General features: G+C 35.7%; 1 protein-coding gene across 4 annotated transcripts in view; it reads right to left on the bottom strand.

The window, feature by feature from the left end:
• LOC105050164 (cation-chloride cotransporter 1) overlaps positions 1-12,716 on the bottom strand; it is a 33,497-nt gene extending 20,781 nt beyond the window's left edge. Inside the window, exons 1-5 of one of the 4 annotated variants that reach the window (XM_010930074.4) lie at positions 12,323-12,716; positions 10,521-10,692; positions 6,085-6,225; positions 5,785-5,863; positions 421-512 (exon numbers count right to left, since the gene is read on the bottom strand). In XM_010930074.4, the coding sequence (XP_010928376.1) occupies positions 421-512; positions 5,785-5,863; positions 6,085-6,225; positions 10,521-10,663 (455 nt within the window). In that variant the 5' untranslated portion in view covers positions 10,664-10,692; positions 12,323-12,716. Of the gene's footprint in view, positions 1-420; positions 513-5,784; positions 5,864-6,084; positions 6,226-10,520; positions 10,693-12,322 lie in introns of those variants that run through there. The other 3 variants (XM_073242602.1, XM_073242603.1, XM_073242604.1) reach the window with 3 other exon arrangements.
• Positions 12,717-13,918: the final 1,202 nt, after the last annotated feature.

The raw sequence follows: 13,918 nt of genomic DNA, 5'->3' as shown, positions 1-13,918 counted from the left end.
TATGCATATATGTATGCATACAGATGCATGCACATACACACATACATGAATGCATACATGCACACATACATCCATGCATACATACATGCATGCATGCATACATACATACATGCATGCATACATACATGCATACCCACATGCATACATACATGCATGCGTACATACATACATATGTACATACGTGCATACACACATATTTAAGCAAAAACATGCATATGTTTTTTTCTGTGCTGTACATACATTTAAGGATAACATTAATTGCTACTAACTTGGGTTAACCAATTAAGATGTCTCACAAATAGTTTTAGGTGCTTACAGATTACTGTTTACTCTATTTCTTTAATGAGAAAAAAAAAAAACTAGAAATTTCTTTCCAGCATTGACATTTAAGTCAAAAAAATAAATTATGGTCTCCATTACCATGAAAAACGAATATAGTAGATAATTCCTAGGATATTCTGGAAGCAAGGCACAAATACGCCCATCATGGTTCCCAATTTAGGACCAGTTCCCTGCAGAGCAAATCAAGTTCAATCTTCAAGTATGCACAGTTTAAAATTGTGGAACAAAAAACCCAAAAAAGAAAAAGAGCATGATGAAGGTAGATAGACAGAGACAAAAAGCCATCATAGCCACAAGACGAGATCATAGAGTAAGATATTTCCTGCCATGAATACTTCATAAAAGACAGAAATTTCAAAAAAGACCACCTCTAGTAACCCAGTCACTAGCAATAAGTATTTCCAAATCAACCAATAAATTTAAGTACTACATTTACAAGATGTTGCAAGGTCATCGGTATATCAAATGAGTCAATAGACTGTCTTCTGCTTAAACTGATTGCTGTAAAGAAAGATAGTATGATAAGTAACCAGAATAAAAGCCAAAATAATGAAGAAAGAAGATAGAATATCTCCACAGAAACCCTAAGGGCCTGTCTGGGTGCCCATGTATCTTGTTAGCTAAATAAATCATTCATGGATAGAAGGCAAGGAGATAGGTAGCAAGAGCATGGCGACTGTTGCAATGGGGGCTCTCCAAGGCACACGATCCTGGAAAAATTGGGATACCATAAATCATGTCCGAAGTGCAATATATAACCCCTAACTTGTTGGAGTTTGCTATCAAGAGTTCTGGATGGTCCCCTGTTGTGGTTCCTCTTTTCTCTCTCCATTGCCAGCCTCCTCATTTTCAATCAATGGGATTTATCCAAGGAGTAGGGCAAGCACCCATGCAAACAGGCCCAAAAGTCCTTTAAAGATAATAAGAAATCTTAATTACGTAAACCGATCTTCATAACCTGTGAAATCTGGTTGAAACATGAAATTCCCTCAAAAAGGTACTAAAACCTGAAAAACAAAGGAGAAAATGTTCCAGGTAGGGTTTTACATCCAGGCAAGATGGGAGGCATCCCCGGACATTCCATCCCATTCCTGTGAGAAAACAAGACTAGGACAAGTTTGGGATTTTGAAACCCATTCACATGGGGAGAGAAGAAAAAAGAGGAAAGAAGGAAGGAAAAATGAAAAAATGAAAGCAAAGAAGAAGAAAAAAGAAAAAAAAAAAGAAAGGGAGGGAGGAGAAAAAGAAAAAAACAGTATAAGAAAGAAAGGAAGGCAAAACAAAAGTAAGAAAAGAAGGAAAGAAGTAAAAAACAGAAAAAAGAAAGAAGAAAAGAAGCAAGGAAAAGAGATGTAAGATATCTACTGAGATGCATAACCGAGATTGCTGCCAGTACAGAATAGGATAGCAGGTGCCCCATTCCATAGACAAATTAAGACATCTTTGTCCCATGGGATTTAAAATCTTGGTTCTGGATAGGTTAATAAAAAGGATTTATCCAAAGTACAAGAAGTTAGCAATATGGAGCATCTAGTAGAAACTAGAAACTATAATATAGGCCAAAGTATTGCATAATCTTTCTTACCCCTGCATATTTTCTGTCGCCTTTGGAGTAAGATAGCCAAAAAAAGGAAACAGCCAACTAAAACACCACTGCCATTCTAGATGGATGATTAGTTCCTCATTCAAAATTGCGTGATAGACTCTCGCCATATGGAACACAAAATGATGCTCTATCTTGGAAGGTGGTCCATAATAAATTCTCTTCCTATAGACAATATAGCTCTACTGTGCACCCTTTACATTTTATGTTGTCTTTAGTCCAAGAATTTAAAAACCACCCATGCTGGCCTCATACCAGTGAGTACAAACTGTATGGGCAAATGGTATAACCAATATATGGGATCTTAAAATGCTTAATTTTAGTCAGTCAGGCCCAAACAACCTATATCACACTACATGAAGAAAACTGCCCCATAACATGTTGTATTGAGGCATATCGAACCCATACTGCTCGATATATCTTTTTTTTATTCTGTGCATTTGTGCCAAGGCATACCATCCCTATATCAAGGTAAATACTGTACTAGCCAGTGAACTTAAATCCTTAGTTGAGTCAATATCATGTTAAGCTTAACAAGGAAAGAAAAATTATTAAATAAGGTGAAAAAAGAACCTACTTCCAGACTCTCTATGATGTTGAACAACAAATTCCATTATCAATTGATGGAAGACAGGGAATGAAATTACCTTAATAGTTAATACGATTTAATTAATTAATAAACTTGAACTGAATCGTCATGCATTTGAAGTTTAGATTTAATTATCTTTCTAACATCCATAGGTTGCAGCATCTTCATGTGCTTACATGCAGCATTCTCAGGTATTACCATACTAAGAAATAAGAATGCAAGGTATTATGTATATCTGTAGCTTTTAAGCACAAACACTCAGTGCTGTTTCTAAACATAGTTATGTATATATGAATATGTATGCACAGATGCATATGCATATAAGCAAACAAACATATGCACTAGCAAACAAAAAAATGCATATGCATGTAAAGAGAAAAATCCATATAGCACAAATATTTACAGGCTTCTCTACACCAGTCATCAATCAGTCAAAATAATAGAATCTACTTATACCAATCTGCATAGAGATTTATTTCATGGGATCTACAAATGCATAAAAGTTAAAATGATAGCTCTTTTATTTTTTATTTTTTAGTCACTGTGAAGGCATTCAATTTGAAAGTCAAAAGTTAAAAAAATCAGTCTTCGGCAAGGTTACAAACAATGCTTCTCCAGTTGAAATATTCGAATTCTTTTTCTTTTATTTTTGCAGCCCATGAAAAAGAAACAGAGGTAGCTCTTTGTTTAGCTATTAAAAGATCCCTAGCAATGTCTGAGCTCGTTGAGGCATAATTGATGTGTGGAAATCTTGAAATAAATAGCAGAAGTGCATCCTGGAGATAAAGTACACAGTATTTCATTGATGCAAGATCAGATGTATATGGGAAAAGTGAATAATGTCCAGGATACCTTTCTAAGATTAACTTCTGTTGAGTCCAAATATGATGAAAAATGGCCCACTTTATGAAACTTCAATCAATTTGACAAATAGGCCCCTAAATTTTAACCAAAAGAAAAACATATTGGACCCTGAAATCAAGATTCGGCCAGAAGCCAGTAAGGATATAGAATAAGTCCCTAAAAAATAGATCTTTGGGATATAAACATTAAACTAAGGGTCTAATAAGAAATTTTGGGTCAAGGTTGGAACCTTAATTCAGTCAAAATGTGTACTTTTATGGGCCATTAAACAATGATTAGTATGATTACCTGCACCAGGTGGCCCTAGGCCCAGACCAGCTCTAACAAACTAGGCCAGATCTAGACTAGAACCCAGCCAAAAGCCAGTGAAGATCTCAAAGGAGCCTATACCCAGTCTGGACTACAAAAGGCATGGTCAGGCTAGACTAAAACTTAGGCTGGAACTGCCAGCCTATCACAAACAAAGCAGGTGCAGATCAGGAGAAAAATTAATTAATGCTTGACCCATTTCAGATACAACCTTAGCAAGTTAATACTCCTTTCCCCACTCGGAAAGGAAAATTAGAAATGGGGAAGACCTGATCATGCCTGTGGCTGCCCCATGGAAAGCCAGCTATGGCTTCCCATAAGCAGGCACACTTAACCATCCTTTTCACCTCTTGCCGAACAACAGGACAATTGCAAATCCAGCAAAACAACTTTGATGAAGGATGATGTTCAATGATGGTTATGGTGTAAACCTAAAAACCTACAGAAACTTATTTATATATTAAAATGACAATCCATTTCATCCCTTCTCCATAAAGATACAGATGCTGAGATTCATGGATGCTACCTAGGGCTTGACATCTTGATGAAGGCAACATGTCAAGTACCATACTGGTCCATATGGGCCATAAGCCATACTGCACTAGGTGACAGACTAGTGCCCAAAATGCCCCTAATACCTTATTGTACTAACATGTGATAGTTGGTGAAACCTTTCCTATCCTGGCACCAACTACTATGCCAAATATTGGTATGATCTATGTACCAATATCATACCATATTAGCAACCTACCTGTATGAAAACCAATACTGAGATTGTAAATCCTGGCCAATAATCTAATAAGAATATGCAATGAGTTTGGGGAGTCCCCTTGTTTCCCAATTTTCATATGGGCTTTTTGGGAAAGTTTACAAAGGTACTTTGCATATACAGAGAAGTTTTTTTTATTTAGGAGTGCACTTTGGGCATACATGGTGATAATCTAGCTGAGAGAGGAGGCTGAATGAGCTATGGAATCCAAGTTTTTATTTTCTTCCTTTTTTTATCCAGCTTGTGCATGGGCTCTTTCAGAACAAAGACATCTTAATTGATGCAGCACAGCATGCAGCCAACAAGTACCATGGCCAATTAGACCGTGCCAAGCATCGAAGTAGCTTGCAGATTCACGAGCAAGGACAGTGGATTCAGAAGTTTCGGCAAATTTTCTTATAAATTTTCCATTAGAGATAGTATTTTCCATATTTTTAATAGAATAATTCTACTTATTCTAATATGTTTTTTTATTGTTGAGTCCTACTTTGAGTATGATTCAATATCGGGTTTAATGCCCGAACTAGAATTAGGGTATCATGTCCTACAGATATGTGCATAATAGATTGTAAGGGACAACCTTTGAGATATTAATAAAATTCATTTCGAGAGAATTTCTTTCACCAAGTGAAGGATTCTTCAATCTTGTTTTCTTCTATTTGTGTGTTGATCTTCAAAGCATAATCTTGTCAATCAAATTACCCCTTCTTCCTTTTCTCACTGTGTCATTAATTACATAGGGATATTATGCATGAGCATATTCTGGTCATAAGACGTGAATGGTACACAGCAGAAATATGTAGCCTTTTATATAGTACTCATGCATGCATAAACATACATCTATAAATACATGCATACATACATCCTTAACTATACTACATATATAAGTGTGCAAATGCATGAATATACGCAATACACACACCCATCATGCATATGCATGAATACAACTTGAACATAATCTATATAACAGAACTGACATAGAAGTTGAAAGTTATCTAGTCAATGTCCTGACTCTGAAAATATTGCATGCCTAGTAGATGATGAGCAAACTAACAAACTCTGTACAAGTCTAGTATCAAGGCATTGTATATGTTATAATCATTAATGCTTAACTACTTTTATAATTATACTGGAATCTTCTAATGAACAGATGAAGTTTGCTGCATTACAAAGATCGAATGTGCAAAAGTATAAAGAAATATGCACATAATAGTAAAATGTAACTATTTGTGTGCAACTGGTAAAGAAGTTTTAATTGAAGGAAGCACAAGTACGGTAGTCGTTAGTTGATAAAGTAAGCCAATATACCTTTGGGCGTCCAACTGTAATGGATACATCCTCACTATCTCTAGGACTGGATGGTGTTGGAATCTGTTCCCCTGTCATACTGTAATGACTTAATCAATTAAAATATTGAAGTAAATGAACATCAACCATTCCTAATGACTCAACCAACAATCAAAACATATAAATCATAATAATTTTTCAAGAGCATTGCTTGAACACTTTATCACATAGAAAAAAAAGAATGATGAGCTTCTGAGAGCAAAATTTAATTCTGAACAAGTATTATATGAAAAAAATAGATATGAGAAAACCACCAAATACCTCTTGAGTCCCAATATATTGACAAGAGAATCAAAACCAAATAGTTCCAACTTTGAGTCATTTTGAGAATGCCTCGATCCTTCATGAGGACCATCTCTTACACTAGCAGCAGTTTCCACCTGACATGGCATGTTTATTTTCCTGCAACAAAATGAAATCAAATGCAATGTTCTGTTAGCATGGTGCCAGCAACATCAAGGACATAAAGATGATGGAAAGCACAATGAAGAAGAGCTATAAAATAAAAGCAGCTATATCAAAACACTTACTTTACTTTTGTTAGTAATAGCTTGTAAAACAGTCAATACTGCAATCACACCAAATCAACTAAGAATAGCTAAAATGAAAGAACATAAATGGTCAAGATGTCAAGGTATGATGCACATTGATCTCCATGGCTTATAGGAAAAGAAAAGTGATGGTAGACATTGTATAAGGTTTTTTTCATTTAAATCATAAATGCTTGCATACATTATGTTGCATCCACTATGAATCAGTTGGATTAGAATGTCTGTAGAGGGAATTTGGAAGGATAAAAGGATTCATGTAACGATGCAGATTAATATTTTAACTGCAACCATCCATGTCAGGTTTCAGATAGAACATTTTATGCTAAACTGATCTTAAAACTAATAACTGGCTAAAGCTACTTTCTGCATAAGAAGAGATTGTGATAAAATCCACAAAGTCACATGGTAGGGACAGAGAGCTGCATTATAGATCATGCAATTCAAGCTAATGCGCAATCAAGGGGAGCTCCACAGTGTTATAACAAGCATCAAAAGAATGATTAAGACAACATATTCATAACAGAGTTCAGAACAAGATAGAGGACTCTACATCACCATGGTTTATGTATCTTCCACAATTTTTACATGCATAACATATTTATAGTCTGTAGGCTCTGTAAAACAGCCTATTGCTAACTATAAATGTAATGGCTTTTTGCCACCAAATAGCCTGATGATCGCATTTTAAAAACTCAGTTAAATACATGCTCCTCAACTTTCATGGTATCGTATCCAAGAGTCAACCATCATGTCACATCACATTACCTACAGATATCATCCCTAAAGCCATGTCCACTACCAATATTCATTATCAGATCTATCATAACTTACAGTAGCATTCTTGACAAAGCAAATAAACAAGATATTACCTTAATCTGGGAATGCTTACAAGCAAGCAATTACAGACTTCAAAAGATTTGTAGCCAGAGGACTCAATCAATCCTAAATTCATTTATCCTTGCACTTTGATCTCTAAAAGCATTGTTCCAGCTTGAGATATTTATTCATATAGCCCCATTTTGGAAATCATAGCATGAAACAGAAAGCAGTGTTTTGAGCGATTATGACTCTCTAAAACATCAAATCAAGCTATTTCTGAAAAGATCACTTTTTTCTTTCCCGCTCAGTGCTTACAAGTATGGATTTTAGAGAACCCCCTTTTTCTTCCACTCTACTCGAAATTGATCATTATGGCTGCCTTTGACCCATATCACCCAAAAAGAAAATTTCTCTAGCTTTTTGACCTCCTTCACATGTTTCTATTAATTAGTTTGTCGAGTATTGACCTTGACAATGTTAATCTTTTCATGTTGTCTTCTTAATGATTTGTAAGTTGCTTTTGGCATGTAGCCTCTCATTTGCTCTAGTATCTCATTTGTTATCAATAAACCTTTTTGGTGCTATGGGTGTTCTTCACCTTTTCTTCCTCTTTCTTTTTTAGTATTTTATGGGTTTCTTCCCTTCTTCCACAACTATATATCAAACATTTGATCTACAGGAATTTCTCTATTATTTCACATCAAATTAGTTCACCAATGCATGTCTTCTTGACTATTAATGCTCCCAGTCTTTACTTTTTCCAATCCATAGACATCTAGGTTTTTTATGCAAACAACTACATTATAATTATCTTATTCTTAGGAGAAAGCAAAGAAAGAAACTTGCACAATTGTACAACATATTGAGGGCCCTAAGTCAAAATATATATATATCTTTTGCAACACCGTGTAATACTAGATGTCAGTGGCTTCAAATGAATTTGATTATGTCCAATTGTTGTGTCCAAATCAAGGCAAGAGTTCCAATTGCACATCTAGTCATGTGGAGCATCCAGATTCATGGACCATAAAATAAAGTGATAAATCTTTGCTAGTTTCAGCTGGTTAGCCTAGTCTGTCAAAACCCTTGCCTTATCTCAAGTACGCACTGCTGAATCAGTAATTAAGTAGACATAATTTGCAAACTCATTCAAATTTCCTTTCACGTTACTCCACCTTTGTCTCTATAATGTTCTTTGTCCACTATGTCTACTCTCAGCACCATGAAATAAAACATCTTGGCTACATCAAGAAAATACTTGCCAAAGCTAATAAAAGAAGAAATCTCATGCTTGAAGCTTTAAATGTTGTAGATATCGACATGTTCTCTCAAGCATCTCCTACCAGTGTCCTACAGCAATGTTTTCAAATGCAGGTCCCTGCCACCCAGCACCTACCTTGTTGAGATAGTACCAGCACAAAACAGAAGTCAGAATGGCATCCATTCAAGTCTTCTTTTACTACAAAAGGGTTATTAATATCTTTTCTACCACCGCATGGAACATGAGTTGGCATACAACAAGCCATGTTAGCCACCAGCCAGCACACCCAGCATGACATGGCACTTCAAAGTTCAATCTTTAATTTACATCCGGCCATAGCTCAGCTTGCTAGGCAAGTTCAAAAAAGCTTCACCACTAATTTTGGTGATGCGCCATTAGATGTGTATGTTCCATTAAGTATGCTTGTTTCCATTTCATTGTGTTATAAGGTGCTAAATAAGGAAGGTCCCTCTCACCTACATGGGAATGCCTTCATCCTGTAAGACATCTAATTTTCATCATTGGAACACTACTTTAGATAAAATTGGTAGGAATCCAAGGTTTATCCAGAGCTTGGGAAGGTATATTATTGACCAGACCTAAGCATCAAATTCAACAAAAGCAACATAATGGGTGTTCGCTTCTGGATAAATCCATAATAAAATAAACTTCTTTAATTATGTCGTCTCACCAGGTAATGAGGGATAAAGTGGTTGCTTATTGGCTGTTTGGTCACATTTTTACCTAGTGGATGCCATACTTTGAAAGATATTCTAAAGGACCCCGTGATGGTAGATGTTAATGGTTGGTGGATCAGCTATTTCACCTAGATATTTCTGCTCACAACTTGCATTAAATGATAAAAGCCCTTTGCATCATATTAACGTCTATTGTCACATTTTCCTAGAATCTTTGATGCCTAAGCCATTTGCAAAAGTGTGACAGAAAAAAAAGGCTCCTTCTAAGAGAAATGGATTAGGTTAAGTGCCAATAATTAGACCGTTTGATCATCTGACACAACACCCACTATCAAAATGCTTTTTAAAATGCATATGCACCGCACAACTAGCAAATCTCAAGGATGTAACTGGGCGAGCTATGGATTCAAAAACCACCAGAACAGTGTTCCATCCCATGCCAATGCAAAACTAGCACCAACACAGGTGCTGAGACACCAAACTCGGTGTACTGTTATGTACCATCAGTACCTGTCCATACTGGTACACTTACCGGCAGTACCTATACCAACCATACCAATGCTTACTGTCAATCTTTCTTTTTTTTCTTTTTTCATGAAGCTGTTAGTTTTGGTACATACCATAGGTTCTGTACCATTCTCATGAAAAAAAATGGTAGGGGGTTTGATATCAATATTTAAACCTTGACGCTAATACTGCAATCCATTACCATATGCTCCAGTAAGGATGATTCTAACACATTTTAATTTCCAATTCTTATTTATCTGAATAAAGCCATTCATTTCTTATTAATTGTATTCCTTTTTCCAAACTATGAGATGGCTGGCTGCTAACAAAAGTTTCATTTTATATTTACAACTCCACATCCTCATGAAGTTCCAGATTTAAGAAACAAAGAATGATTTTATGTAGAATTTTCAATTTCTTAGTTTACTTATGGAATGCTTTCTAGGATTAACCACCATAGTCAAATATTAGCACTTAGTCATTTTATTGTATGATGAAGACTAACAACTCTAGAGTTTTTTTATCTTAATTACAGATCTGGGTGAAAAATAGCGCATAACCCATCGAGTTCCTGAGCTAACTCATCCAAGTCAAATTTTTAGACATTACCAATCAACTATCAAGGCCCAAGTTTTCAACCATGCTTCCACTCACTATTTACAAAGATCAATAACATAGAGAAGAAAAATAAAACCAAGAAATATTCACCGAAATAGACAAAAATAAAAGCAAATCTAGCATCATAACTCCATATAGTCCATAAATATAACAATTAAGATAAAACAAATGAGTAAATTTGAACAAACTATACAAACTGTCAATATCTAAAGGAAATTAACAATCTGCAGATAGTGAACTCACTTTACTGGTATGTCTGTATAAGAGCTAGACCCCATGGAAGACATCTGGATAACAGCCCGTTCATCGGAGACCACTGGCCTATATTGTCGTCCATTTTGTGAAGGCATTTCCTCATCTACACTCTCAATTTCCCCATTCTCCATAATCAACTATTTGCCTGACCAGCTTCCAACTATCATAGTAAATTACTTAACAAGTCAAGGCTAATTAACAGCAACCATATTATTAGTATATTGTTAAATGTATCAGAAGCACAAGGCCCATATGAACTAACTACAGATCCAATTTATTCAAAAAACCCACACTGTATGAAACTTTTTACGAGTAAATTGGAATATGACAACATAAAAAGGACCATATACTGACTAGAAGACCATTAATAATTATTCTCTACCATGATTACCTAATTTACGATGTCAGCATCTAATAAGAAATTGGCACTAAACAAAACTTTATGAAATTCAATCTAATACAAAAGGATGAAGAAATTAAGAACTTTCAACATAATATGGTGTTCAACTACTTCCCCAATATTATCTATACCCTTGTCTTTGTCCATTTAATTCTGCTAGTTTGTTCTCATACATCTCATCCCATACATCTTAATGATAAGAAACCATGTCGTCAATAAGCATTCCTTTTAAGATAAAAATTACTATTTAATTTTACATCTCCATTAATTCACATCCTACCGAAAGTCAACCTAACTTGTCATACAAATTATGAACTGAACCTAAACAAGGTGAGTCAACAAACTAAGTATCATCTCAACATTATAATACAAACTTTGAGGAATCAAGTTGGCTGGATGATCAATAACTAATAATCATGAAGTAGAATTCTTTTCAGTACTTCCATATTTTGATAGATACCATATACATATATGACACATATGTTATAAATAAATTGCACATGTACAAATAAGCTTGTTACTGGCCTTATTAACTATTTACTAAAGCTACGTAAAAATAAAAAAGCCAAAAAGTTGAATACTTTCTTTTCGTGATCATGTCCTCACTTTTATAGCATCTCAACATTTAGTCCATTTAGTAATGGTCTGTCATAAGAGGAGCTGAAAAAAAGATATATCATTTATGGATTTAAATTTTAAATGGCACTGGAATCCATGAAGAAATAAAATGGTCACGGTCAAAATACAGAGCCAAAAAGTGCCAATATTTATTCACCTTGCAACCAAACATACCTTCACATGGGACTTCCCTGATTTTTTAACGGACCAAACAAGGAAATCCAGCCAAACGTAATGTCATTCACGCCAGCCCAAAGACGGTGGCAGCCCAAAGTGGGTATCTAAGGCATATCTCTTCACAAATTTACATGGCACAACTAATCTTACTTTTTCTTGTTAGTAAATCCAAATGTGTTCTTTAAAACTTCTTATATCCACACCATATCATTACAACTTCCAATGGCCATCTAGTTTAGGGCATGAAACAAAAAAGGGACAACGTAGAAAACAAGAAAACAATCAGATCTCGCATTCTTGGAATAGAGAATGCTGAGATATCACTAAGAAACAAAAATGACAAGAGACTAAAGAAGCGATCAAAAGAGGTCCCAGATCCAAGAGAGTGGTCTGTGCTTACATTTAAATCAAAATCAATATCCCAATCTTTCGGATCAACAAAAGAACACAATGACAAAAGAACAAAAGAACACAATGACACAGCGATCAAACCGCGCAAGATCGAGATCGGATCGGTGATCTGTTATATGAAAACCCTAAATACAGACTTTGAATCTGAATTTAGAAAGAAGAGAGATCAAGAAAGAAACTTCACCTCTTTAGAAGAAAGCGATCGGCAGAAGATGCAGCGGAGGGACCGATGGTGGATGGAGGAGCGGCGCCGTAGGGAATGCAGAGGATTCGTCGTCTAGAACGAGACGTGAAACGAGAGAAATCTCCAAGGAGAAGATGGAGGAGCGGGGCTGGTGTCGACTGTCTAGAAGGCGGCCGCCGGTGGAAGGGTAGGATTAGGGTTGGGACAGGGATACAGGGCCGATAAATGAGGCGGCTACGACGGCGGCCGGCGATCGCCGGGGTTGGGATTACGGTTGTTTGGTTTTGGGGAGAGAAGCGAGGAATGGGGGGAAGAAGCCGCGCGAGAGAAGCGGGGTGTCGATTTGAAGGTTGAGAAGGCGAGGGAATGCCGGGCCGAACGGATGGCATGCCGAGGCTCCGGATCCGCTATCTGCTTTATCTTGAAGCTAGTCAGGGACTTCTTATTAATTTCGCATGTCACACGGATAACTTCAACCGCAGAATGCGTTTTTTTTTTTTCTTTTTTCTTTTTCTTTGGTAACTACTGCAGAATGGTTAAAGTCGCCAAGGTTATTCATGCAATCGCAAATCATACACAGTGTCTACATGGAAGTAAGAGAGGTTTAAATTACTTCTATATATGTACAGAGAGAGTTCCCTTGTTTTATTTTGAAGGAAATATATGGAGAGAGAGGACCAGAAAGGTATTGTTAATGGTTCCAATAAATGAGGGGAAAATAAAAGGAAAATGAGTCCTACATCTCAATGCAAGAAGAATATACCGGATCACATGCCAATTAAATACTTTAATGGATGGGATTAGCTATAACATGGCAATGATGGATGGATGCTAGTTGCCCTTGTCTAAACTATTAAATGGTTTTCAAATTATCATGAAGTTTTTGGTTTCTCCAAATAATTCTCTAAAAACTTTTATGGTTTGAAACCGTTCGATTCGCATGTGAATTTTTTTATCCATTCATAAATTACTAAAAGGAAAGACTCATGGAAGTCGCAGAGCAATAGTAACATAGGTCATCATTCATGATATGCTGTGTTGTTGTTTCTCTAGTTATTATTTTCAATAAGTAAATGTAAATATATTATTAATTTTATATTCATAATTTTATTTTTTATTTATTATTTTATTTTGTTGCAAAATTTTTTGAAAAATATTTCATGTTATTACTTTTTTTCAAATAAAATTGTTTGTCCCTGGTTAGCTCCTAAGTGCAGATTATTGTTTATCATCACACTCTCTTGACACAGCAACTTCATTACATGGCGAAAAAACAAACGGAGTCTCCAGCACATTCATGTATAACCAATCTAGATATAATGTTTAATTGAGGGAATTAAGATTAGGATCTCTATATATTTATATATAATCTAAAAAGTTATATGCATAGATCGAGGAAATGAGATATAACGGCCAAGATCAATCCTCATGCATCTGGGGGTCAACCATATGAGTGCATTTATCGAAAATTACAGCACCAGAATTGATGTAAAAAATTGTAGTGATGCACACAAAGTAGTGGAGAGTGATCGACAGAGTGCATTTGCTTCGCAATTTTAGTGTTGATCAAACCTTCCAAATGGGTATATATTGCTG

This window comes from Elaeis guineensis, chromosome 8, assembly GCF_000442705.2.
Source record: "Elaeis guineensis isolate ETL-2024a chromosome 8, EG11, whole genome shotgun sequence".
Classification (NCBI taxonomy): Eukaryota; Viridiplantae; Streptophyta; class Magnoliopsida; order Arecales; family Arecaceae; genus Elaeis; species Elaeis guineensis.
This window is presented reverse-complemented; position numbering and strand designations above follow the sequence as displayed.